General features: G+C 46.3%; 2 protein-coding genes across 4 annotated transcripts in view; one reads left to right on the top strand and one right to left on the bottom strand.

Moving 5' to 3' along the window:
* The window catches only part of nipal2 (NIPA like domain containing 2), a 58,400-nt gene extending 36,705 nt beyond the window's left edge, over positions 1–21,695 (top strand). The window contains exons 7-12 of one of the 2 annotated variants that reach the window (XM_078398043.1): positions 1,125–1,260; positions 2,977–3,065; positions 4,202–4,265; positions 5,715–5,809; positions 9,482–9,633; positions 21,557–21,695. In XM_078398043.1, the coding sequence (XP_078254169.1) occupies positions 1,125–1,260; positions 2,977–3,065; positions 4,202–4,265; positions 5,715–5,809; positions 9,482–9,591 (494 nt within the window). In that variant the 3' untranslated portion in view covers positions 9,592–9,633; positions 21,557–21,695. Of the gene's footprint in view, positions 1–1,124; positions 1,261–2,976; positions 3,066–4,201; positions 4,266–5,714; positions 5,810–9,481; positions 11,062–21,556 lie in introns of those variants that run through there. The other variant, XM_078398042.1, reaches the window with a different exon arrangement.
* A 3,357-nt stretch (positions 21,696–25,052) lies between these two features.
* pop1 (POP1 homolog, ribonuclease P/MRP subunit) overlaps positions 25,053–27,951 on the bottom strand; it is a 37,196-nt gene continuing 34,297 nt past the window's right edge. For both annotated transcript variants that reach the window (XM_078398034.1, XM_078398036.1), the window contains exon 18: positions 25,053–26,140. In XM_078398034.1, coding sequence (XP_078254160.1) covers positions 25,489–26,140 — 652 coding nt within the window. In that variant the 3' untranslated portion in view covers positions 25,053–25,488. The remainder of the gene's footprint in view (positions 26,141–27,951) is intronic.

The following is a 27,951-nucleotide window of genomic DNA, read 5'->3' as shown; positions in this document are numbered from 1 at the left end:
ATAAGCCAGCATCAGCAGTTCCTTGTTTCTACATATATTCAGTATAGACGTCGGGACATTATATTACTGTTGTACAAGACGTTGGTGAGGTTGCATTTGGAGTATTGTGCTCAGTTTTGGTCACCAAGTTATAGGAAGGATGTCATTAAACTGGAAAGAATGCAGAGAAGATCTACGAGGATGTTTCCAAGACAGAGGGCCTGAGCCGCAGGGAGAGGTTGGGCAGGTGAGGACTTTATTTCATGGAGTGCAGGAGGCTGAGGGGTGATCTTAGAGAGTTATATAAAATCATGAGGGGAATAGAGGTATATAAATTCATATATGAAATCATGGTGGTGAATGCATAATAGTGGATTCAAGAGCCACAGGACATAGAGATCAGGTGAGAGGGAAAGATTTCGCAAGAACATGAGACAATAGACAATAGGTGCAGGAGGAGGCCATTCGGCCCTTCGAGCCAGCACCGCCATGGGCCAGTTTTTCACGCAGCAGGTGGTGGGTATATGGAACAGTCTGCCAGAGGAGGTAGTTGAGGTAGGTATGATAACAACATTTAAAAGGCACTTGGACAGGTACATGAATAGGAAAGGTTTAGAGAGATATGGGGCAAACGCGGGCAGTTGGGAGTGGCTTGGATGGGGCACCGTAGTCGTCACGGACGGGTTGGGCCGAAGGGCCCTTACTTTATGGCTGCGTGGTTTGCTTATAGAAACATAGAAACATAGAAAATAGGTGCAGGAGTAGGCTATTCGGCCCTTCGAGCCTGCACCGCCATTCAATATGATAATGGCTGATCATCCAACTCAGTATCCCGTACCTGCCTTCTCTCCATACCCCCTGATCCCTTTAGCCACAAGGGCCACATCTAACTCCCTCTTAAATATAGCCAATGAACTGGCCTCAACTACCTTCTGTGGCAGAGAATTCCACAGATTCACCACTCTGTGTGAAAAAAAAAAACTTTCTCATCTCGGTCCTAAAAGACTTCCCCCTTATCCTTAAACTGTGACCCCTTGTTCTGGACTTCCCCAACATCGGGAACAATCTTCCTGCATCTAGCCTGTCCAACCCCTTAAGAATTTTGTAAGTTTCTATAAGATTGTGCGGTTGGTTGTGTTTTGCAGCCTCTGTGACAGTGATCGCGGTGAAGGCAGTGGCTGGCATGGTGACCACGTCCATAGAGGGCCAGCTGCAGTTCAAATACCCCATTTTCTACGTCATGGTTCTCGTCATGATCGCTTCCTGCATCTTCCAAGTACAGTAAGTTCAGAGACACGGCATGGAAATAAATCTTCAGCCCACCGAGTCCATGCTGACCATTGATCGCCTGTTCGATGGTCAATGGTGCTTTATTGTCACATGTACACATGCACAGTGAAATTCTTTTTCTGCATACAGCTCAGTAAAGTATTGCCACAGTCCCCGATTAGCAAAGTGGACAGAACGGGTCCACTGAGACAGCATGCAAGAGTCGCCAGGTTTTGGCCCCATGTGCCATATACAGTGTGGAAACAGGCCCTTCGGCCCAACTTGCCAACACCGACCAACATGTCCCATCTACACTAGTCTCATCCCAACATTTGGCCTATATCCCTCCAAACCTGTCCTATCCATGTACCTGTCTAATTGTTTCTTAAACGTTCCAATTGTCCCTGCCTCAACTACCCCCTCTGGCACCTCATTCCATACACCTACCACCCTTTGTGTGAAAAAGTTACCCCTCAGGTTCCTCTTAAATCTTAACCCATAACCTTAAACCTATGTCCCATGGTTCTCAATTCCCCTACTCTGGGCAAGACACTCTGTGCGTCTACCCGATCTATTCCAAATTGTGTGAGGCAAGTTTTGTTTTTTAACACCGAGGGTGGTCGGTGCATGGCAAGGGCGGTGGTGAAGGCAGATACGAGAGTGGCGTTTAAGAGGCTTTTAATTCACACTAGTTCTATGTTATCCTACTTTCTCACGCCTTCCCGACACACTAGGGGTAATTTTACAGAGGCCCATTAACCTTTGTCTTTGGGATAGAACATAGAACAATACGGCGCATCAATAGGCCCTTCGGCCCACAATGTCTGTACCGAACATGATGCCAAGACCATCCCTTACTTGCGGAGGCCAGGTCATTGGCTGAGATTGGCAGCTTCTTGATTAGTAAGGGTGACAAAGGTTACGGAGGGAAGGCAGGAGAATAAGGTTGAGAGGGAAAGATAGATTGGCCAGGATTGAATGGCGGTGTAGACTCAATGGGTTGACTTCTATGACTTATGAACATGAACTTGTCTGCACATGATCCATATCCGTCCATTCCCATACCCACACCCCAGAATGGAGCAATCAAATACTAGAGGGCATAGCTTTAAGGTGAGAGGGGCAAAGTTTAGAGATGTGCGGGGCAAGTTTTTCACACAGAGAGCGGTTACCTGATATTTGGTGCCAGGTTGGTGGTGGATGCAAATTTGATAGTGATGTTTAAGAGGTTTTTTGATAGCCACATGGAAGTGGAGAGAATAGAGGGATATGGATCATGTTCACGCAAATCAGTTCAACTAGGCATCATGTTCAGCACAAATATTGTGGACCAAAGGGCCTGTTCCTGTGTTTAGTTCAGTATAGTTTAGAGAAACAGCATGAAAACAAGCCCTTCGGCCTAAGCTGATCAGTGACCACCCTGGACACTGACAGTATCCTACATCCTAGGGCCAATTTACAATATTTCTGAAGCCAATTAACCTACAAACCTGTATATCTTTGGAATGTGGGAGGAAACTGGAGCGACCGGAGAAAACCCACGCGGTCACGGGGAGAACATGCAAACTCCGTACTGACAGAACCAGTAGTCAGGACCAAACCCGGATCTCTGGCGCTGTAAGGCAGCAACTCTACCACTGCGGCACCATGCCGCCCCAACGGTGCTGTATTGTTCTATGTTCTGTGTTGTATGTTCGTCCTGCTTAAAGCAATGCCGTTTTCTTGCAGATTCTTGAACCAAGCCATGCGCCTGTACAATGCAACGGAAGTGGTACCAATCAACTTTGTTTTGTTTACGACAAGTGCCATTATTGCAGGTACGATTCCACTCCAAGTCTCTGCGATTCCGGCATCTGCTGTTCCTTGTGACAGGAGTTCCACCCTCTCCACCTGTTTGCTGAAGAATCACCGACCAGCTAGAAGTAGGATGAAGGAGATTAATTACTGTCTGCACTAGAACGTGGAGCATGGAACATAGAGCCAATCGTACAGTAAAACAGAGTTTAGAAGGATGAGGGGGGGACCTCATTGAAACTTACCGAATAGTGAAAGGCCTGGATAGAGTGAATGTGGAGAGGATGTTTGCACTAGTGGGAGAATCTAGGACCAGATGTAATAGCCTCAGAATTAAAGGACATTCCTTTAGAAAGGAGATGAGGAGGAATTACTTTAGTCAGAGGGTGTGAATCTTTGGAGACCAAGTCAATGGATATTTTTAAAAGCAAAGTTGACAAATTCTTGATTAGTACAGTGTCAGGGATTATGGGGAGAAGGAGGAGAATGGGATTAAGTGGGAAAGATAGATCATCCACGATTGAATGGAGGAGACTTGATGGGCTGAATGACCTAATTCTGCTCCTATCACATAAACATGAATACAGGAACATGCATATTCGATCCCTGGTGTCAGATTTCCTCTTAACATCAGGGCTCATAGCTGTAACGTGAGAGGGGAAAAGTTTAATGGAGATGTGTGGGGCAAGTGTTTTACACAGAGGGTGGTGGGGGGCTGGAACGCATTGCCAGGGGTGGTGCTGGAGGCAGATACGATAGTGTCACTTAAGAAGCTTTTAGACTTTGGAGATGCAGCGTGTAACCAGGCCCTGAACGTCTTTGGAGTGTGAAAGGAAGCTGGAGCACCCAGAGAAAGCCCATGCAGGTCACGGGGGAAACGTACACACTCCGTACAGACAAGCATCCGTAGTCAGGATCAAACCCCGGTCTCTTGCGCTGAAAGGCAGCAGCTCTACTGCTGTGCCAGTGTGCCTCCCATTTTTGCTTCATGGATATGCAAAGAATGGAGTGATGTGGATCATGTGCAGGCAGAGGAGATTAGTTTAACTCGGCCTGAAGGGATGGGACTGAAAGGAAGCTCCCCAGGGTGATAGAATTACTTTTCTGTGACATTATAAGTGTAAGATCATTATAATTTTTTTTTTTTCTCTAATTGCAGGAGTGATATTTTATCAGGAATTCTATGGAGCTGCCTTACTCAATGTCTTCATGTTCCTGTTTGGGTAAGTGAAGGAATCAATCAAATGCCTCTCCTCCTCCATCCATCCCGCATTGGGATTTGTACAGGCAATACCTCCTGCATTACAAGATACAAATGCTGGAGTAACACAGCGGGTCATGCAGCATCTCTGGAGAACACGGATAGGTGATGTTTCAGGTCAGGACCTTTCTTCAGTCTGAAGAAGGGTCCCAACCTGAAACATCACCTATTGATGTTCTCTGTGGCCCACTCAGTCACTCTAGCACTTCAGGGCTTGTTTAAATCAGAAAAAGACACAAAGCTCTGGAGTAACTCTGGAAAGGAGATGAGGAGGAATTTCTTTAGTCAGAGGGTGGTGAATCTGTGGCATCCATTGCCTCAGGCGGCTGTGGAGGACAAGTCAATGGATATTTTTAAGGTGGAGATTGGCAGATTCTTGATTAGTAAGAGTGTCAGGGGTTATGGGGAGAAGGCAGGAGAATGGGGTTGTGAGGGAAAGATAAATCAGCCACGATTGAATGGCGGAGTAGACTTGATGGGCTGAATGGCATAATTCGGCTACTAGAACACATGAACTCAACAGGTCAGGCAGAATCTCTGGAAAATGTGGATGTGACATTTTGGGGTTGGAACCCTTCTTCATACTTATTGTGGAGAACATGGATAGGTGACATTTTGGGTTGGGACTGTTCTTCAGTCTGATTCTGGGGGGGGAGGGGGGGGGGGGGAACAGGATAACAAGGACAGAACCTGATGAGTGATAGGTGGATACAGGTGAGGTGCAGGGGTTGATTGGCAGATGGTTGGACAGCGGCCAGAGATGAAAAGACAAAGTAAATGTGCAATAAGTATAGGAGGCGTGAAATGTGAGGCCAGAGGAAGGAATGTAGGTGGAAGGGGGAGGGAGAAGGGGAGAAATGGGTGTGAGACCAGGTGGGGTACAGGGAAGGGGATGGGGGGAGGGTGGGAAGGCACATCAGAGTGCAAATCATGCTTTGCAAAATTGTTTTCTCATTCAATAAATTCTAACAATTTAAGGGAGGCACAGAGGCAACTGCAACCTTACAGCATCAGGTACCCAGGTTCGATCCTGACTATGAGTGCTGTCCGTACTGAGTTTGTACGTTCTCCCTGTGACCAGGTGGGTTTTCTTCAGGTGCTCCGGTTTCCTCTCACACTCCAAAGACGCACAGGCCTTTAGGCTAATTGGCTTCTGTAAAAATTGTACGTTGTCCGAGTGCGCAGGATAGTGTTAGTGTTCGGGGTGATCATTGGTCGGCGCGGACTCAGTGGTCCGACGAGCTTGTTTCCGCGCTATTTCTCTGAAGTGTAAAGTAATCGCCTGTGTGAATAACTCGAGAAAGCTGGAACCATTTTGTCCACAGAGAATTGTGTAGGAAAAGTTAGAATGCAGATGGAGAGCTTGTTTTGTCTTCACTCCTGTTGTAATGTCTTGTTTCTATATTTCTAGGTGTATGCTGTCATTCCTGGGTGTTTTCTTAATAGCCAAGAACAGGGAGAAGCAGACAGCTAAAGTCCCATATATTGACATGGGCACCATTCCAAGTACGAATCTTTTATTATGTTTGTCAGTTTTGGTAATTTTACAAATGATTGTCAAAGATAAAACAAAACTGCACAGAGCTGCAGAGGACCAGAAAATGTGCCAAAATGTCCATCAGAACTATATTTTGGTGGCCTATCGGGATGCATCACAACATGGTTTGAGAACAGCTCCATCCATCACCGCAAGAAATTGCGGAGAATTGTGGACATAACCCAGAGCATCACACAAGCCAACCTCCCTTCCATTGATTCCATCGATACTTCACGCTGCCTTGGCAAGGCCAGCAGCATAATCAAGGAACAATCTCACCCCAGTCACTCCCTCTTCTCCCCTCTCCCATCAAGCAAGAGGTACAGAAGTGTGAAAACGCACACCTCCACATTCAGGGACAGTTCCTCCCCAGCTGTTCTCAGGCAACTGAGCCATCTTCTCACCAGCTAGAGAGCAATTCAGACCTCCCATCTAACTCATTAGAGACCTTCAGACTATCTTGAATCATGTGCAGGCAAATGAGACCAGTTTAATTTGGCATCATGTTCGGTACAGACATTGTGGGCCGAAGGGCCCGTTCCTGTGCTGTACTGTTCAATGTTCTGTTCAGTTGTCATGTCCATCCACAGATGCTGCCATATCTGCTGAGTTCCACCAGCACTTTGTTTATTTGCTCAGGATTCCAGCATCTTCAATTCTTGTATCTCCACTGCGCGCTGATGCTTGACGGAACTTTCAAAGAATAAACCTTTTTTAATTTCACATCTGGGGTTTGCAAAGACTGGCCCTTACCCCCCCCCCCCCCCCCCCCCCCCACTCCTCTGCAATCACCAATTTGCACATCCTCACAGAATGGCTCCAGTTTAACAATAGAAATTGCAGAGGTGGAGAGGCTATTCAGAAAACAGAAAAGCCGGAAATCTCCAGGACCGGACAATGTTTCCCCCTCTACCCTCAAGCTCTGTGCCGAACAACTGGCACCGATCTACACAGACATTTTCAACCAGTCAATAGACAATAGGTGCAGGAGGAGGCCATTCGGCCCTTCGAGCCAATGTGATCAATGTGATCATGGCTGATCATTCTCAATCAGTACACCGTTCCTGCCTTCTCCCCATACCCCCTGACTCCGCTATCCTTAAGAGCTCTATCTAGCTCTCTCTTGAATGCATTTAGAGAATTGGCCTCCACTGCCTTCTGAGGCAGAGAATTCCACAGATTCACAACTCTCTCACTGAAAACGTTTTTCCTCATCTCAGTTCTAAATGGCCTACCGCATATTCTTAAACTGAGGCCCCTTGTTCTGGACTCCCCCAACATTGAGAACATGTTTCCTGCCTCTAACGTCTCCAACCCCTTAATAATTTTATATGTTTCGATAAGATCTCCTCTCATCTTTCTAAATTCCAGTGTATGCAGTGTATACAAGCCTAGTCGCTCCAGTCTTTCAACATATGACAGTCCCGCCATTCCGGGAATTAACCTAGTAAACCTATGCTGCACGCCCTCAATAGCAAGAATATCCTTCCTCAAATTTGGAGACCAAAACTGCACACAGTACTCCAGGTGCGGTCTCACTAGGGCCCTGTACAACTGCAGAGTTCAACGAGATCTGGGTGTCCTAGTGCATCAGTCAATGAAAGGAAGCATGCAGGTTCAGCAGGCAGTGAAGAAAGCCAATGGAATGTTGGCCTTCGTAACAAGAGGAGTTGAGTATAGGAGCAAAGAGGTCCTTCTACAGTTGTACCGGGCCCTGGTGAGACCGCACCTGGAGTACTGTGTGCAGTTTTGGTCTCCAAATTTGAGGAAGGATATTCTTGCTATGGAGGGCGTGCAGCGTAGGTTCACTAGATTAATTCCCGGAATGGCGGGACTGTCGTATGTTGAAAGGCTGGAGCGATTGGGCTTGTATACACTGGAATTTAGAAGGATGAGGGGGGATCTTATTGAAACATATAAGATAATTAGGGGATTGGACACATTAGAGGCAGATAACATGTTCCCAATGTTGGGGGAGTCCAGAACAAGGGGCCACAGTTTGAGAATAAGGGGTAGGCCATTTAGAACGGAGATGAGGAAGAACTTTTTCAGTCAGAGGGTGGTGAAGGTGTGGAATTCTCTGCCTCAGAGGGCAGTGGGGGCCAGTTCGTTGGATGCTTTCAAGAGAGAGCTGGATAGAGCTCTTGAGGATAGCGGAGTGAGGGGGTATGGGGAGAAGGCAGGAACGGGGTACTGATTGATAGTGATCAGCCATGATCGCATTGAATGGCGGTGCTGGCTCGAAGGGCTGAATGGCCTACTCCTGCACCTATTGTCTATTGTCTATTGTCTAGAAGGAGTCCCTGCAAACCTGCACTGTCCCTGCCTGCTTCAAGGTCTCCACTATTGTCCCTGTACCCAAAAAGACAAGGATCACTGGTCTTAATGACTACAGGCCTGTCGCACTTACCTCTGTAGTCATGAAGACTTTTGAAAGACTTGTGCTGGTCCAGCTGAAAAACATCACAAACCCCCTGCTGGACCCCCTGCAGTTTTCATATAGGGCCAATAGATCGGTGGACGACACAGTCAATCTAGGCTTGCACTTCATCCTCCAGCACCTAGACTGCAAGGGGACCTATGCCAGAATTCTGGTCGGCGCGGACCCAGTGGGCCGAAGAGCCTGTTTCTGTGCTGTATATCTAATTTTTTTTTAAACTGGGGAGGAATCTGCCTACAGAGGGGAAGTGACACAGCTGGCTTCCTGGTGCCATCGCAACAACCTGGAGCTTAATGCTCTCAAGGCAGTGGAACTAATTGTAGACTTTCGAAGAGATCCCCCTCCCGTCCCCCCACTCACCATCAACAACAACGTAGTCACATCTGTGGAGTCATTTAAGTTCCTTGGAACCATCATCTCCAGGGACCTTAAATGGGGGGCCACCTTCGACTCCACAGTCAAAAAGGCCCAACAGAGGATGTACTTCCTGTGGCAACTGAAGAAACACTATCTGCCACAGGCAATGATGGTCCAATTCTATACTGCTATCATTGAGTCCGTCCTCACCTTCTCCATCATGGTCTGGTTTGGCTCAGCCACCAAGCACGACATCCGGAGGCTGCAACGGGGGATCGTTCGCACAGCTGAGAAGGTTGTTGGCTGCAATCTTCCCCCCATTGATGAACTGTACACTGCAAGGGCCAGGAAGCGAGCGGGCAAGATCATCTCTGACCCCTCTCACCCTGGCCACAAACTCTTCGAAGCACTTCCTTCTGGAAGGTGACTCTGGACTGTCAAAGCAGCCACAGCCAGACATAAAAACAGCTTTTTTCCCCACGAGTGATAGTTCTACTCAATAACCAAAGTCTGTAGTCTCTTTTTTGCTCTGGTTTATTTTTCACCCACATGTTTAGACCGTAATGTTGTATCCTTATTGTTTTGATGTGGTTCTGCTTTATTTTTAATTGTTAACTGTATGTTTTGTGTTGTCATTTGTGAGCGGAGCACCAAGGCACATTCCTTGTAAATGCATACTTGGCCCATAAACCTATTCATTCATTCATTCATTCATTCACCATGGGTCTTTGGAGATCAAGCACGGTCGAGTTGGCCTGATTCCGTGCTGGATGAATCCATAGCCCTGCGACTCTAAGTGTTAAAAGAAAGTGGAATGTAATCATATTTTCTGTTTCTTTCACAGAGCAGAAAAAGGCAGGAAAAATACAACCGGAACTCAACAATATCAATTCTTACGGAACTGTACGGTGTGAACAACAGAACAACGATTCTGTGGGAGAAAATGCAAAATAACTATCAAGCAGCAGATCGAATTGGATTTAGAACTTGCACTAAGTATTAACTCAACGTTAACACCTCATCTTATTAGAATAGTTCTTGAGCTGGCTGCAGGTAGATCCCTTCTCTACCCACTGTCATTCAATCAGACTTTAATGTTTACACTGGAAAATACCATTTTGTCAGTTGTGTGGCTTGTAAATAGAGAAGTGTGAAGGAACACCCTTCATGGTCTATTTTTTTTCAGTTTAGAGGTACAACGCGGAAACAAGCACTTCGACCCACCGAGTCCGGACTGACCAGCGATCCCTGCAGACTAACACTATCCTACACGCGCTAGGGACAATTTACAATTATACCAAGCCAATTACCCTGCAAACCTGAAGTAGACACAAAATGCTGGAGTAACTCAGCGGGTCAGACAGCATCTCGGGAGAGAAGGAATAGGTGACGTTTCGGGTCGAGACCCTTCTTCAGTGGTAACTCTTTTCATGATTTGTTTGTGGCTTGCAATGTCGGAAGTTGCGAGCATGGTGGCTGTGGTCAATGGATGGATGGAGGAAAGGGTGGCGTCAGATTAATGGGGAGATTATTTCATGAAGCAACGGAATTGCATTTATACAGCTTTTCCGAGACCACACCCTACTGTACATGGTGACGCAGTGGTAGAGTTGCTGCCATTTAGCGCCAGAGACCCGGGTTCAATCCTTTTTATGGGTGCTTGTCTGTACTGAGTATGTACGTTCTCCCCGTGACCTGCGCGGGTTTTTCCCAAGTGCTCCAGTGTCCTCCCACACTCCAAAGACATGCAGGTTTGTAGGTTAATTGGCTTGGTAAAATTGTCAATTGTTCCTAGTGTGTGTCCCTAGGACAGTATTAGTGTGCGGGGATCGCTGGCCAGTATGGGCTCGGAGGGTCGAAGGGACTGTTTCCACGCCGTATCTCTAAACGAAACGAAACTAAATCTCAGGCCGTTCCCAAGTGCCTTGCAACTGATGACACGGTCTTTAAATGCAATTGTGGTCGCAACACAGGAAATGCAGAAGGTCGATGGCGCACAGCAAGACTCCTCAGCCGACATACGATGGGAGTGCCTGCTTGAGCAATGTCGGTTGTAGGGTTAATATTGACCAGGACTCCAGGAGTATCGTCAAAGGTATATGATAAGTCATTTTGCATTCGCTGGAGAGAAAGAGCAAGGCTTTAAACTCTCATCTGACACACGGCACCTCCAACAGTGCGGCACTCCTTCCCTGTGGCCCTGGAGTGACGGCGTGGACTGAATACTCGTGTGTCTCTCGTGATCAACCCTCACTCCCACAAGTACTGTCATCACAGAGTTTACACATTTCTATTAATCTGCACTATAGCATATTTAATTGAGAGTTACGTTCAAGTATTTACTTAATATTTGATACTTTCAAAGGTTATTTTGCCTCAGCAACTAAAATAGTTTCTCGTTTGAAATGATCAACTAATGAAATAAAATGTTGCCTCCTGCACTTGAATGTTCTCTTTGCTTTGATTGTTCTCCAGTTCCTTTTTAGAAACATAGAAAATAGGTGCAGGAGTAGGCCATTCGGCCCTTTGAGTCTGCACCGCCATTCAATATGATTAAGGCTGATCATCCAACTCAGTATCCCGTACCTGCCTTCTCTCCATATCCCCTGATCCCTTTAGCCACAAGGGCCACATCTAACTCCCTCTTAAATATAGCCAATGAACTGGTCTCAACTACCTTCTGTGGCAGAGAACTCCACAGATTCACCAATCTCTGTGTGAAAAAAACTTTCTCATCTCGGTCCTAAAAGAGTTCCCCATTATCCTTAAACTGTGACCCCCCTTGTTCTGGACTTCCCCAACATCGGGAACAATCTTCCTGCATCTAGCCTGTCCAACCCCTTAAGAAGTTTGTAAGTTTCTATAAGATCCCCCCTCAATCTTCTAAATTCCAGCGAGTACAAGCCGAGTCTATCCAGTCTTTCTTCATATGAAAGTCCTGCCATCCCAGGAATCAATCTGGTGAACCTTCTCTGTACTCCCTCTATGGCAAGAATGTCTTTCCTCAGATTAGGAGACCAAAACTGTACGCAATACTCCAGGTGTGGTCTCACCAATGCCCTGTACAACTGCAGCAGAACCTCCCTGCTCCTATACTCAAATCCCCTCGCTATGAATGCCAACATACCATTCGCTTTCTTCACTGCCTGCTGCACTTTAGACTTTAGGGATACAGTGCAGAAACAGGCCATTTGGCTCACCAAGTCCCGGCCGACTAGCAGTCACCCCGTACACTAGCACGATCCTACGCACACTAGGGCAATTTTACAATTTTACAGTTGAGCTTATAGGACTTGGTATTACAATCCCTACTGTAATCGGCACCTTCTTAATCTCTTGAGTGGGGGTAGGGGTAAAGTCTTCATTGGGGTCATCAGGTGGGCACCCTCCTTCCTTGGTGTTTCGTTGATAGGCCCACGGTACCTCCAGAGGGCTCATCAGCGATACCTGGCGTCCCAGGTGCGCTCCCCTCTGTTTTTACCCCTCTTGCTGGTCATTTTGCAGCCCAGTTGGAGTCTTTCCTCTTCAGCCACAGCCAGTTGCTGCTTTGCTCGGCAGCCTCTGACAGCGACCTGACGGCTTGCCGGAAGGCCTGTCCTCAGACTCCCATTCCCTTCAGGAGTCTGGTTGTTGACATGGCTACAAACCCTCTACAACCAACCTCTACAGGGAGCACCTGGGCACGCCAGCCGTGTTGTTTTTCCTCAGCTGCTAAGTCTGAATGCCTCAGGCATTTTCATTCATGCGCTTCACCAACTGCAGCCTCCCAAGGCACAGTTAACTCCACCATGTACAGGGACTTCTTTGACAAGATCTGGTCCAGCCTGAGATTAGTTGTGATGATCTCTGGTGGAAATATGAGCTTCTGATCTAGATCAGCCTGCATTTTCCAGTCCCGGGCAGTGTCTAGGAGGGTCGGTTCCTTTCTTGCAAATGGCTTCTCTGGAAGTTGTCCTGCTTTTACAAAATAGGTGGTTTTCAGAAGCCAATTAAGCTACAAACCCACACGTCTTTGGAATGTGGGAAGAAACTGAAGCACCCGGAGAAAACCCTCGCGGTCACAGGGAGAATGTACAAACTCCGTACAGACAGCACCCTTAGTCAGGATCGAACCCGAGTCCTTGGCGCTATAAGACAGCAACACTACCACTGCACTTCCATACCGCTGTTACAGTAACCCATTCCTGTTTCTGATTCTAAGTTACAAGCAAAAAACAAGGGAGTTGGTTGGATTAGATAATTCGTTCTGAAGAGCTGGTTCGGGCATGACGGGCCAAATGGGCTCCTCTATGCTGAGATGAGGCACAGGGTAGAAAACTGGGAGACTCCAGATCATCTAACTGTTCCACCTTGTCTTAAAACCAGAAGCTGAGAGGAGTCAGCCGGAATCCAAGGAAGTACCACGGAGTCCAAAACCAGGGAGAAATTCTGCCTGAATCATTCAGATTTTATTTTTTAGCTCATTTTGGTTTTTTTATTATTCAGTGAAACCTGGTATTTTCAATTGTTTAAATAAACATTAGAAAACTGCATTTTTATTACTTTTTAGAGACACAGCGTGGAGACAGGTCCTTCGTCTCACCGACCAGCGATCACCCTACACACTAGTTCTATCCTACGCATTAGGGACAATTTTCAGAGGGCAATTAACCTAAAAACCTGCATGTCTTTGGGATGTGGGAGGAAACCAGAGCTCCCGGAGAAAACCCATGCAGTCACAGGGAGAATGTACAAACTTCGTACAGACAGCCCCCATGGTCAGGATCTTATCCACGTCTCCGGCGCTGAAAGGCAGCAACTCTACCGCTGCGCCACTGTGCCAAAACTAAACCAAAAATCATTAAATATGCACTCAGCTTTATTAACGTAATATTACCTCATTAAAATGTGGCCACCCTATTACCAATTCACACCACTGAAAAGGTTTATTATCGCCACTGAGGTACAATGAAAAGGTTTGTTTTGCATGCTATTGTCAAATCAATATATACCATACATAAATACAACCATCAACCTCAGGTACAATAGGTAGAGCAAAGGGGAAGATACAGAGGCCAGAATATGCACCAGTTCAATGCACAAAGTCCAATGTCCGCAAAGGGGTAGAGGTGAATCGGACAGTACCCTAGCTTATGGAAGGAATGTTCAGAAGCCTGATAACAGAGGGAAGAAGTTGTACCTGAGTTTGCCCATTGCACAGACAAATATATTCAGAGATATGTTGAAAACCATACACAACTTCTTAAAGCAAAATGAATTAAAATGGAAATTCTGCATGGTTTTTATATTAATTGGCAGTGTGGTTTACAGATAAATTAACAAATACCTTTTGGGGTTCTTTTTTTGGTTTTTAATAGATCAATGGTTTCTTTATTGTCACATGTTCAGAGATACAGTGAAAAACTTGTTCTGTGTGCTATCCAGTCAAATCAGACCATACTCAAGGGCAATAGATCCTCTTCTGGAACAGCACGCAGAGAGTCATCACGTTCTGGCACCATCTTGCGACTTTCAGTTCTCTGAAAACTCCATCCTTGGCCCATGGAAATGTGCAACTCCCTATATTTTGTCACTTTAAGGTCCTATTTTCTGGATCGATGAAGTAGGGGGGTCGGCCTGGCCCATGTTCCTTCCGCCGCCTTTCCTGCAGCTGCTGCGGGCTAGTGCCGATCACAACCATCACGGCACCTTCCGAGGCCTCGGGTGGTGGGTTCACAGACCGTTCACAGTCCACCGACTTTCCCCCACCTTCCACCTGCTGCTGTTTGAATAATTTACTCAAGACGTGCGTGACAATTAACTCTTTGCTCGCAATAACTTGTCCGACAGCGCCTTTACTTCCTTAGAAAGCTTAGGCTGAGGACAACACCTCTACTTCCTTAGAAGGAATGCCCCAACAACTCTCACCAACTTCTACAGATGCTCCATGTAAAGCATTCAATCACCTAATCTCTTAGGAGATTAGATTAACGGTCTTGGCATTGTGGTGCCTGCGGTAGATTTGCTGCGTTACACCAGAAATGCAGGTTCGATCCTGACCTCGGGTCTGTCTGTATGTACGGAGTTTATACATCCTCCCTGTGACCATGTGGGTTGTCAACAGGTGCTCCGGTTTCCTCCCTCACTCCAAAGATGTGTGGGTTTGTAGATTAATTGGCTTCCGTAAAATTATGTGTGTGTAGGATAGTGCTTGTGTACGGGGATCACTGGTAGGCACAGACTCGGTGGGCCAAAAGACCTGTATCTTTGAACCAAAAAAACCCAGAGAAAACCGATGCGGTCACGGGAGAACTTACACAATTCCCTACAGACAGCACCCATAGTCAGGATCGAACCCGGATCTCTGGCGATATAAGGCCACAGTTCTACCGCTGCGTTACTGTGCCGCTCTTAATGATGGTTTATGAAGGGGGATGAATCTGCTGATCTCTTAGGCGTTTGGTTTAAATTGGCATTGTGTTCAGCATGGACATTGCGGGCTGAAGGGCCTGTTCTTGTGCCATACCGTTCTATGTTGTATTGGCTGCAAGAGACCTCTTCATCCTACTTCAGAACTCCACACCGTCACAGCTGTGGAAATGGAAGCCTATGACAGTGGTCGAAAAAGCCAAAATAAATATAAGCACAATGAAAGTTGAGAACATCTGTGAATGGTCTAAGACAAAATCTTACAATCTGTGTAAACATGTTCTTAAATGTGTTCCCAATTATTTCATTACATACAGATCACTATCTTCTACAGTTGTCATCGATTGCCAAGTCAAAAATCTAAACGTAGCCAAGATAAGTTGGATCATTGTTCATGTTCGGATGGTTTCTTTGTTGCTGATGGCGTTTCAGGGTCCTTTAATCACTGGTTCCACAGAAATAAATGGAATACCCTCCACCGTGTGTCTCTTCTAGACTCCTTCCATAACTTAGGGCACTATCCGATTCCCCTCACAATGGCCACCCCTCATCCCCACCCATGTTGGTGACTGGGTCTCATTCTCAATGAGATCGGTGGGGTACCTGTGCTGGATGAAGGCCAGCAAAAACAGCTCATTGATCAGTGTACCCCAGATATCTGGTGCCCTTAGTTTAGTTTAGCTTATTATTGTCACGTGTACCGAGGTACAATGAAAAGCTTTCATGCAGTCCAGCAGAGAGTGTGATGGTGGAGGATGGTTACAGTCATACACCCATGCAGCACATCAACAGGCCCTTTGGCCCAACCCAACCATTCCGACCAATTTATGAACATGCATAGCATTGTCTGATTTGATTGACTAGTACGTAAAATAAAGTTTTTTACTCTACCTTGGTACACGTGGCAAGAATAATTTAACTTGCCTTAAAAAAAGACGCAAGGTACTGGAGTAACTGAACGGGTCAGGCAACATCTCGGAAAACCGGAGGCTTCGGCGTGGGCCGCCTGGACGTCGGAAGCCCGCAGGCCCCTGGATGAGGGCCGACATCGGGAGCTCCGGCAGCGACAGCATCTTCGCCCGCCCCGGATCGTGGGCCTTGGGTCGGCCCACCGTGGACCTTTCACCGTCCGGCGCTGCCTGGAATAGGCCGTGGGATTTTCCACCGTCCGGCGGGGGCTTCAATGTCGGGAGCCCCGACCGCCCCGACGTGGCAACTCCAACAGCCTGACCGCGAGAGAAGATGGCAGGGAAGAGAAAAAGACATTCTGGCCTTCCATCACAGTGAGGAGGAGACTGGAGGAGACTCACTGTGATGGATCTTTCTTTTGTTTGGTTTTAGTTTATGATTGCATGTGTTATTGCATTTTTATTGATTATTCTTATTGGTCTTATTGTTGAACTGCGGGTAATTTTTCATTTCACTGCACATTTATGTGTATGTGACGAATAAATGACTATTGATATTGACATGGATAGGTGATGTTTCGGGCCAGGTCCAGAGATGCTGCCTGACCCACTGCTTTGCTCCAGCACTTTGGGTCTTTATTTGTAAACCAGTATCTGCAGTTACTTGTGCCCCCTAACTTAATGAACACTTCTAGTTCCACTTGCCTATGCGTGGTCCACATCCTCCAAAATCTTTCCCACCACGTTGCTTCACCACCAAATATCTTTTAATAATAATAATAATACATTTTATTTATATAGCGCTTTTCATATACTCAAAGACGCTTTACAGAGATTTTGAGAACATAGGAAATGAATAAATAGATAAATAAGTAAATAAATAAATGAATAGAGAAAGGAGACAGAAGGTGAGGTGACTTTCAGTGGTTGAAGGCAGTACTGAACAGGTGAGACTTCAGCGATGTTTTGAATGTGGTGAGTGTGGAGGAGTCTCTAACGGTTTGGGGTAGTGAGTTCCATAGGGTGGGAGCAGCGATGGAGAAAGCCCTGTCCCCCCAGGATCTGAGTTTGGTCCGGATGTGGGGGGATAGGAGATTGGCAGCGGCAGAGCGGAGGGTGCAGGTGGGAGTGTGCCTGTGGAGGAGGTCGGTCAGGTAGGATGGGGCCAGGTTATGGAGGGCTTTGTAGGTTATGAGGAGGATTTTGTACTGGATTCTCTGGGGGATGGGGAGCCAGTGGAGTTTATAAAGGACGGGGGTGATATGGTCACGGATCGAGGTGTGTGTGAGTAGACGGGCAGCGGAGTTTTGAATGTATTGAAGTTTATTGATGATTTTTTAGGGTGCGCCATAGAGGAGGCTATTGCAGTAGTCCAGACGGGAGGTGATGAAGGCGTGGATGAGGGTTTCTGCAGCTGTGGAGGAGAGGGATGGACGGAGACGGGCAATGTTTTTGAGGTGGAAGAAGGCTGTCTTTGTGATGTGTTTGATGTATTTGTCGAAGGAGAGGGTTTGATCAAGGATGATTCCAAGATTCCGGATCTTTTAAGTGTCTTAATTGTAGTTAAGCCATATAAGGGACTGACGTTGGGCATAGGCTCTTCAGAATGTGCTCTCTTCATATTAGTTTTTTGGAGAGACAGCATGGAAACAGGCTCTTCGGCCCTTCGAGTCCACACTGACCACTGATCACCCGTTCATTCAGCTGAGAATTACATTCTGCGCTCTATATCTTTCCCTTTGTTATGCCGATTGTATTTGAGTTTAGCTTGATTTATATTCATGTATAAATGTATTTGATTTTTATGGATCATATGCAAAACAAAGCTTTTTTCTAAACTCTCATACCTTTAATTTCCCTCTCTTTGACTCTGTCTGATGAAGGGTCTCGACCCAAACATCAGCTATTCCTTTTCTCCGGAGATGCTACCTGACCCACTGAGTTACTCCAGCATTTTGTGTCTATCTTTGGTGGTAAACCAGCATCTGCAGTTCCTTCCTACACACAGTTAGTTCTATGTTATCCCACTTTCCCACCCACTCCCTACATATACATTTGGTGCATTTTTTATTAAGAGGCCAATTAACCTACAAACCCACTCATCCCTTGCCCAAACAAACAAACAAAAAATAACTAGTTAATTTTTTTTTGGTGTCGGCCAAGAGGATTTGAAAAACCTCTCTACGATTTGCTATTTAGTTTGATCCATATGCAAAGGTTGTGTGTTGGGGATGGGCGTGAAATACCAAACACACTCATGGGACTTCAACTCGAATGTAACTGGGAAACCTGACTACTACTCTTTACTTTAGACTTTAGCGATGCAGCGCGGGAACAGGCTCTTTGACCCACCGATTCCACGCCGACCAGCGATCACCCTGTACACTAGTTCTACTAGAGACAATTTACAATTTGCGGAATCAGGGGGTATGGGGAGAAGGCAGGAACGGGGTACTGATTGAGAGTGATCAGCCATGATCGCATTGAATGGCGGTGCTGGCTCGAAGGGCTGAATGGCCTACTCCTGCACCTATTGTCTATTGTCTATTGTCTATTGTCTTTGACCCACCGATTCCACGCCGACCAGCGATCACCCTGTACACTAGTTCTACTAGAGACAATTTACAATTTGCGGAATCAGGGGATATGGGGAGAAGGCAGGAACGGGGTACTGATTGTGCATGATCAGCCATGATCACGGTGAATGGCGGTGCTGGCGCGAAGGGCCGAATGTCCTACCCCGGCACCTATTGTCTATTGTCTATTTAAATAAAGCCGATTAACCTACAAAGCTGCATGTCTTTGGAGTGTGGAAGGAAACTGGAGAAAACGCTCATGGTCATGAGGGAGTACATACAAACTCTATGTAGACAGTACCTGAGGTCAGGGTTCAACCTGGGTCTCTGGCATTGTAAGGCAGCAACCCTACCGCTGCACCACTAGCTGCCTGAACAGAACTAAAACTTTTACCCTGTACAGTTTGGCCACATAGAACATAGAACAATATAGAGCATGCCCTTCGGCCCACAATGTTTGTGCCCGATATGACGCCAAGACCAATTCTTATCTGCCTGCACGTGATCCATATCCCTCCATTCCCTGCATATCCTTGTGCCTATCCAAGAGTCCCTTAAAGGCCACTATTTATCTGCCTCTACCACCACCACCTCCAGCAGCGTGTTCCAGACACACACCAGCATCTGTGTAAAAGCTGGCCCCACACAGCGCGCAGCGGTAGAGTTGCTGCCTTGCAACACTTGCAGTGCTGGAGATCCGGGTTCGATCCTGACTACGGGTGCTGTCTGCACAGAGTTTGTACGTTCTCCCAGTGACCGGGTGGGGTTTCTCCAAGATCTTTGGTTTCCTCCCACACTTCAAAGACATGCAGGTTTGTAGGTTAATTGGCTTGGTATAAGTGTAAATTGTCCCTAGTGTGTGTAGGATAGTGTTAATGTGCGGGGATCGCTGGTCGGTGCGGGCTCGGTGGGCCGAAGGGCCCGTTTCTGCACTGTATCTCCAAATTAAACATCTCCTTTAAACATTTCCCACATTTGATCCATATCCCTCTAACCCTTTTGTAGCCGGCTATCTGTCCAAATGTCTTTACCTGCCTGCACTTCTCCTTCAAACTTTCACCCATTCATCTTAAAGCTCTGACATTTCCACCCTGGGGGGAAAAAGGTCTAACTGTTTACCCTATCTATGCCTCTCATAATCTTATACACTTCTATCAGGTCTTCCCTCAAACTCTGGCGTTCTAGAGAAAACAATCCCAGTCTGTCCAGCCTCTCCCTGTAGTTAATACCCCCTAACGCAGGCATCATATTGGTAAAGTTCCTTTGCACCCTTTCCAATGTCTCCACATCATTTCTGTAATGGGGCGACCAGAACTGCAGGCAATAATGCAAATGCAGACTAACCAATGCACTATAAAACAGTATCACGACTTCCTGACATTTATACTTAATTCCCAACCTATGAAAGCAAGCATACCATATATCTTATTTACCACTCTATCTACTTGTGTTGCCACTTTCAGGGAATTATGGTCTTTGGTTATAGAGATGCAGCATGGAAACAGACCCTTCAGCCCACCGAACCCATGCCAGCCATCGCTAGTTCTCTGTTATCCCACTTTCACATCCACTTTCTACACATTAGTGGCAATTTTTACAGAGGCCAACTAACCTACAAACCTGTACATCTTTGGGATGTCGGAGAAAATGGGAGCACACGGAGTAAACCCACGCGGTCACGGAGAACGTGCAAACTCCACACAGTTTGAGTTTGCACATTCTTGGACTCTAGGATCCCTCTGTACTTCATGCTGCTAAGGGTTATGCCTAATGGCAATATACTCATAGAAAAGTGTATATTTTCACCTTACATTCAAAGGCAAAATGGCCATGGCAAGATACTATCTGCTCATTATCTCAGTGCTGTTTATGGGAACTTGCTGTTTTTAATTTGGCTGCCTGGCTTCCTACACAATATTAGGGACCACACTTCAAAATCACCCGATTGCCACAAAGTGCCTTACAACCAGCGGTTAAGTAAAGCATTATGACGGGTGGCACTGTGATAGTGTTGCTGCCATTACAGCGCCAGAGACCCGGGTTCAAGCCTGAATATAGGTGCGGTCTGTATGGAGTTTATACGTTCTCCCTGTGACCGCGTGGGTTTTCTCTGGGTGCTCCGGTTTTCTCACACAGTCCAAAGACGTGCTGGTTTAGGGGCTAATTGGTTTCAGTTAAAAATTGTCCCTCGTGTGCACTGTGTACTACTATAACAGGGATCACTGGTCAGCGCAGATTTGGTTGGGCGAAGGGCCTGTTTCCGCACTGCATTTCTAAACATCCACATTAGCAAATTTATGAACATCTGCAGTCTCTTGTATCTCCTTCTTGGAAGAAATGTTACCCACAATTTTTAAAAGACAAACAGCAGAGAGTTGTTCAATATCAAATGAAGTCATGAAGAAAAATCATTATTCACTTGAAATTAATGACCGAGTGTTACTATTGCAATCACATGCTCAGGAATGCAGAGCCAAACTGTAAACTGTGTTTAAAATATGTAATTCCATGAGATTTAGTTGATCCTTAAATTCATATTGAGTCTAAGTGTGAGAACGCATACCTCCAGATTCAGGGAGTTTGTACACAGCTGTTATCAAGCATCTGAACCATCCTATCTACAACTTGTGAGCAGTCCTGAGCTACTATCTACTATCTACCTCTTTGGAGAACCTTGGACTATCTTTAATCAGACTTTACCAAACTTTATATTGCACTAAACGTTATTCCCTTTATCATGTGTCTGTAAATTGTGAAATTGTAATCATGTATAGTCTTTCCACTGACTGGATAAAATGTAACAAAAAGTTTTTCACTGTACCTTGGTACACGTGACGACAAACTAAACTAATTGTATAGGAGGGAACAACAGATACTGGTTTAAACCAAAGATACACACAAAGTGCTGGAGTAACTCAGCAGGTTAGGCAGCATCCCCGGAGAAAATTAATGGGTGACGTTTCGGGTTGGAACACTTCTGCAGACTCAAAAATAAACTAATGGGTATTTTGGACTTTTGCTCTACAGATCAAATGTCATCCAAAGCTGCTCTTCTAAGAGGTATTTGATCAGCTGTAAAACACTCTGAGGTGTCCAATGACTTCAAAAAGCACAACAGCAAGCAAATATCTCGATTCATCGCTGGAAATACAGGCAAATAGACAGAGGAAAGTAGTTACTGAAGCTTCACTGCCCTCTGGAGGCCACATTTATAACCCAGCTTAAAATCAGTCCGAAGGAGGGTCTTGACCTGAAACGTCACCTATTCCTTTTCTCCAGAGATGCTGCCTGACCCGCTGCGTTATTCCAGGCTTTTGCGTCCATCTTTGGTTTAAACCAGCATCTGCAGTTCCTTCCTATACAGCAATTGTTTTAGGGGGCTTTGCTTGGCTCCCTCTATACCCCATTTCTATTATGTGCAGGCAGATAAGTGTTTGTCATGGAGCCATGTTTGGTACGGAAATTGTGGAGTCTGTTCCTGTGCTGTACTTGGTTTATCATATCATATCATATCATATATATACAGCCGGAAACAGGCCTTTTCGGCCCTCCAAGTCCGTGCCGCCCAGTGATCCCCGTACATTAACACTATCCTACACCCACTAGGGACAATTTTTACATTTACCCAGCCAATTAACCTACATACCTGATTTAGTTTAATTTATTTCTGTCACATGTACTGAGGTGCAACGAAATGCTTTTGTTTGCATGCTATCCAGTCAAGAATATCATACATGAATACAATCAAGCCCTCCACAGTGCAAAGATGAAGGATAAAGAATACAAACGTTTAGTGCAAAGACGAGTGCGTGGCTGTGTTCTGCAGCTGCGGCTCACCGGCAGTCTCTCTTTGTCTTTTTTTTGTTTTTTTGTCTAATGTCATCATTTAATGTACGTTTTGTTCTATTTTTAACTTTGTGTATGTGGGGGGTGGTGGGGGAAACCTTTTTTTTCTAATCTCCTCCTCAACGGAGATGCGACCTTTACCGTGTCGTGTCTCCGTTCGCGCTACGGCCTAACATCGTGGAGTCGGCGGCCTCCAACTGGGATCGACCTTGAAGATTCCGGTCGCAGTGCCTGGACTTACCATCTCGGAGGCTTCGGCCGTGGGCCCTGCAGACCGCAACATCGGGAGCTCGCAGGTCCCTGGCTGGCGACCGGCTTTTGGGAGCTCCAGCCGTAGCAGCTTTGACCGCCCTGAAGCGCGAGGTACGATCGACCCGCTCGCAGGCCCTTCATCGCCCTGCGTGGCCTGGCCGCGGCACTTTCCAACGCCCGGTGGGGGCTCAGGACCTTCATCGGCCTGCTCGGCTCGGCCCTGGGACTTTCCATCGCCCGGTGGGGGCTTCAAAAAGTTGGGAGCCTCGATCACCTCGGGAGAAGAATGAGGAGGAGATAAGACTTTTCTTTGCCTTCCATCACAGTGAGGGTGTGCCTGGAGCAATCACTGTGATGCCCGTTTGTGTTATAAATTGTATCTGTGTGTCCTGTGCTTTGTGTTGTATACTGCCGGACCCTGACGTGAGAGGACACTGGCGCTGTTTATTCGCCGCTTCTCCGTTAGGATAGTTTGTCTGTTTGTTTTTATGTTATGATTGTTTTTGTAAAGCGCTTTGAGCTTCTGGTAAGGCGCTATATAAAATAAATGCTTATTATTATTATTATTATTATAATGAGGAGCACCATTTAGCGCAAAGTTGTGAAGAGCAAGGCTGGTAGGGGGGGTTCAGGCCTCGTGGTCGGCTGTGGGAGACGCCTCCAGGGAATAAAGGTAGACGGGCGAGGAGAGGGACGTGGCGTCCTGGGAAGGAGATGGCTGGAGGCCCCGCAACAGCCTGGGACTCGACTGGAACATTCACCGCGCACAACAACTAATGTTGAGCGCGGAAACGTGGCACCTCTTGCATGCGGGCTCAGTAGACTATTTCGGTACACTTGCTAATCAAGGATTGGAGATTTGGCAATACTCTCCTGGACTGTTTGTAAGATAAAGAATTTCACTGTGTTAGCACTTCGGACGTGTGACGATAAAGCACCATTGAAATAACATGTTCTATGTTATGCTAATGTTCTATACAAATCACAAAACTATCAATCTCCGCTTTAAAAATACCCATTGACTTGGCCTCCACAACGAATTCCACAAATTCGCCATCTTCTGACTAAAAAAATTGCTCCTCATCTCCATTCTAAAGTTACGATGTTTTATTCTGAGGCGATGTCCTCTGGTCCTAGACTCCCACTACTGGAAACCATCTCCACATCCACTCTATCCAGGCCTATCATTATTCAGCAGGTATCAATGAAATCTTCTCTCTCAGCCTTCTCAACTCCAGTGAGTTCAGACGCAGAGCCATCAAATGCTCCTCATACTGTATATTAACCCAATCTTCCCTGGGATCATTCTCATAAACCTCCTCTGGATCCTCTCCAACACCAGCACATCCTTTATAAAGACCCATTCCCTCTACATTGCTCTGGTTCATCTTCCATCACCAACATCCACCCGCCTTCTCAAGGCATCTTCCAATGCACTGCCAAAACCACCTCCTCCCATCTTGTCACACAGGCCCTGCATCACTTGGTGAAGCAGTTAATTACTTATACAGGTAAAAGTAAAGTAAAATGGGCGGCACGGTGGTGAAGCGATAGAGTTGCTGCCTTGCAGCGCCAGAGATCAATCCTGACTACAGGTGCCGTCTGTACGGAGTTCGTACATTCTCCCCATTGGTTTTCTCCGGGTGCTCCGGTTTCCTCCCAAACTCCAAAGACGCACAGGTTTGTAGGTTAATTTGGCTTTGGTCAAAAAAGATTGTGAATTGTCCCGAGTGTGTAGTGATTGCAAATGCATGGGGATTATTGGTCGGTGCGGACTCTGGGAGCCGAAAGACCTGTTTCTGCAATGTATCGTTAAACTAAAACTAGTAGGTCCACCGTCGATTTTCCAGCAACTGGTGGTCTGGCATCTCCTTAAATCTGTACAAAATGACAAGAGCGCACTTGAATCCCCCAACTCCCCTCCCCCCCCCAATTTAGTGCCTAGTCTGGGTCTGGGTGAAGCAGCCGATCTTGACATCGGGACTTGCGCCCAGATCAGCGGGCCGAATTTGTCCACTGTGGTCGAGGCTCTGGAACTGTTCCCATAGCCAAGGCCAACTTTGCAGGCTGGTATCTTGGCTCCTCAGCTGCCTAGTCAGACCCCATGTGTAAAATCAAAATTTGCCCCGCATGTCTCCTTTAACCATTGCCCCTTTCATCTTGAAACTATGCCCTCTAGGCTTTGACATTCCACCCGAAGAAGATTCTGACTGTCTACTGTTGTTCGTGGTGTGGTCTCAACACTGAGGAAACTAACTGGTGAATTCTCAAGTTCATAAATTCTAAGCGCAGAATTAGATGATTCGGCCCATCAAGTCTACGCCGCCATTCAATCATGGCTGATCTATCTTTACCTCTCAACTACTTTGCCTTTAAGCACATCTTCGAAATAAAGTAACACAGGCATAAAACAAACAGCATTGCTCCCAGCGACTTTATTTTTCATGATGAAGTCTACTGAACTGATTTCCTGTTCAATTCATTTCATGTGGACATAATCTCCTATTAATCCTCCGGATTCAAACACGCTGATTACAATTAAACAAATGAGGGTTCAATTGAATGTCAGTAGAATGTTATTGTAGGGACAATGAATATGAACAATGTGCAGACCCATGCAAAGCAATCTCGCCGGCACTGCATGGTTGGAATCAGCAAATAAGAAACTAATTTGTCTATCAAGCCATCTTCCACCGATGTCTGTCACTTAGTCAGCATCGGATTTCAAAAGTGGCATTAAGGGATGTACTCTTTAATTAAAGACAAGAGCTACGGGCTTTTGGAGAGAAAAATGCAAACTTTTTTTTCAGACATGCATGGAGATACGGCCTGAAATTTGCACGAAAATCTGGCGTATTTTTTTAGACTTCAATATTCAGTCTAGCCAAGCGATATTGCAGGGAAGCTGGGTTCCTCACGAGTACAAAGCCGCGTTTTTCAGCTGGCTGACTGGACAACATGTGCAAAAGTCCCGATAAGCTGACAAATCCCAAGCCTTCCCCGCAGCCCACGTTCAATGAAAAGTCCCCGTGGCTGACGTATCCGATTGTGAGTCTGGAACAGTGGGACATCACATCCCTTGGCTGATCAGGCCACAAGCCAAGAATTAAATTCTTTCGGCAATTGGAAACTGGTTTCGAGTCCTGAACACCGGAACCACTTTCCAGATCTTCCGACAAAGCCTTTTTCTTTTTATCCTTTAAGATTTTAATCTGCCGCTTGAAGGGGTCTCTGTGCTTTGGTTCTTGTGGAGCACAATTCTTGGCATCTGAAGCTATAAGCTGGAGGTCTTCATTGGAAGGGATACAAATCATTGCGTTAGCATCAGGACAGCCCTTTTTCAGTAGTGACAAGCGAGCCCAGACGAGGAAGCGGGGAAGGGAGCAGACGATGGAATTGACCACGTCTGTGGTCATCTGTCCCGGCAGAGACCCGGTGAATGGCTTCACCCTCTGGCCACAGCTCGATGTGGGTCGGCACCATGCAGACAGTTGCCTCAACAACTTTCTAGACCTGGAACACCAAGGGAACAATGGTAGGCACAACATGCTGGAGTAACTCAGCATGTCCGGAGAACATGGATAGACATTTCCGAAACGCCTTGAACGTTTAACTTCCACGCATGTGTGTCGGCATCACTGCCAGCCTGGAACGTCCTGCGCGCATGGTAGATTGGGAACACCCTCAGAACAGAGGACGGGGACGCGGGACTTGCGCGGAAATCGGCCGGGACACAGTTTAAAAGGCTGCAGCCATTTTATGTAAGTTTGCGAGATGTACCATGTTTGAAGATTAGTTACTAAATTACTGTTAAATTACTTACTCCATTGTTGTTGTTATTGTTCCGGGAAATACATAAAAGTTTTGGGTCAGGACCATTCTTCAGACTGAAAATCGAGGGGAGGGGACTGGAGCCCACATTGGTGCATTGTGGGCTGGGGAAGAGGTGATAACAGCCATTATGGGCTCCACCTTTCCTTGGTCATTTGTTACTAGTCCTGCTTTGTTTTGGCCTTTTCTTACCTCCAGTTCTTTCCCCCCCTACTTTCAGTCTGAGGGCAGATATCATTCTTTCAAGCACACACAGGGCTCAGTATGTGGGAAGGATACCCAGAATAGAAGAGAAATTCCTTTAAAAATGTAATTTTAAAAATTAGATAGTCAAGCCCAAGGTTACAAACCCCCTCCAGTTATGGACACCCCAACCCATGAGTGAGCTCCCATATGTTATTAAATTCTGATGCTTGTACACACGTTCACTCTTATGAATGGCAGAATTAGCTGTCCCTGTCTCTCCACTTTTATTAATTGTCCTTTCTTAAGACTCATAGGGATTTGATGCTATTCATTGCAATACTGTCGAGGTATGGTTACAACAGAGTGATTTACAGTTTAGGGACACAGCATGGAAACAGGCATTTCAGCCCCCCGACTGCACGCCATTCATCGATCACTCGTTCATACTAGTTCTACATTATCCCACTTTCGCATCCACTCCCTACACTCTAGGGGCAATTTACAGAGGGCCAATTAACCTACAAACCCTGCACATCTTTAGAATGTGGGAGGAAACCGGAGCACCCGAAGGAAACCCACATGGTCACAGGGAGAACGTACAACCTCCGCACAGACATCACCCAAGGTTAGGATTGAACCTGTGGCTCTGGCGCTGTGAGGCAGCAGCCTTACCGCTGCGCCACTGGGCCACCTTAGTAATTGTCCTTTCTTACAACTCTCATAAGCTTTTGATGTCATTCATTACAGTCCCTGGAGGTATGGTTATGAGTGAATTGTATGTATTTTCTGACACGGACAAAATATGGACATCTGTAAAAATACAACCCGCTTGTTACCCAGGGCTGGTCTGTACCTGCAAAAAAATGTTATGCCTTTCAGGATGGCTGAGTTTAGGTAGAATTCCACTCCTGGTCCATAATTATCTTACCTGCATATTGTGTCCTCTTTCCTCACTGAGAGGAATAGATCTGGTAGACACACAGTCTTTTGCCCAGAATAGGGGAATCGAGAACCAGAGGACATAGGTTTAGGGTGAGGGGGGAAAGATTTAATAGGACCCTGAGGGGGTAACATTTTTTACACAAAGAATGTTGGATGTATGGAACAAGCTGCCAGAGGAGGTAAATGAGGCAGGTACTATCATTATGTTTAAGAAACATTTGGACCGGTACATAGATAGGATAGGTGTAGAGGGATATGGGCCAAACGCAGGCAGGTGGGACTTGTGTAGATGGGGCATGTTGGTCAGTGTGGGCAAGTTGGGCCAAAGAACCTATTTCCACTCTGTATGATTCTATGACTACCGT

The sequence above is a fragment of the Rhinoraja longicauda genome, chromosome 4 (genome assembly GCF_053455715.1).
Source record: "Rhinoraja longicauda isolate Sanriku21f chromosome 4, sRhiLon1.1, whole genome shotgun sequence".
Taxonomy (NCBI): domain Eukaryota; kingdom Metazoa; phylum Chordata; class Chondrichthyes; order Rajiformes; family Arhynchobatidae; genus Rhinoraja; species Rhinoraja longicauda.
The sequence above is the reverse complement of the archived record's forward strand: the minus strand, read 5'-3'. Positions and strand labels throughout refer to the sequence as shown.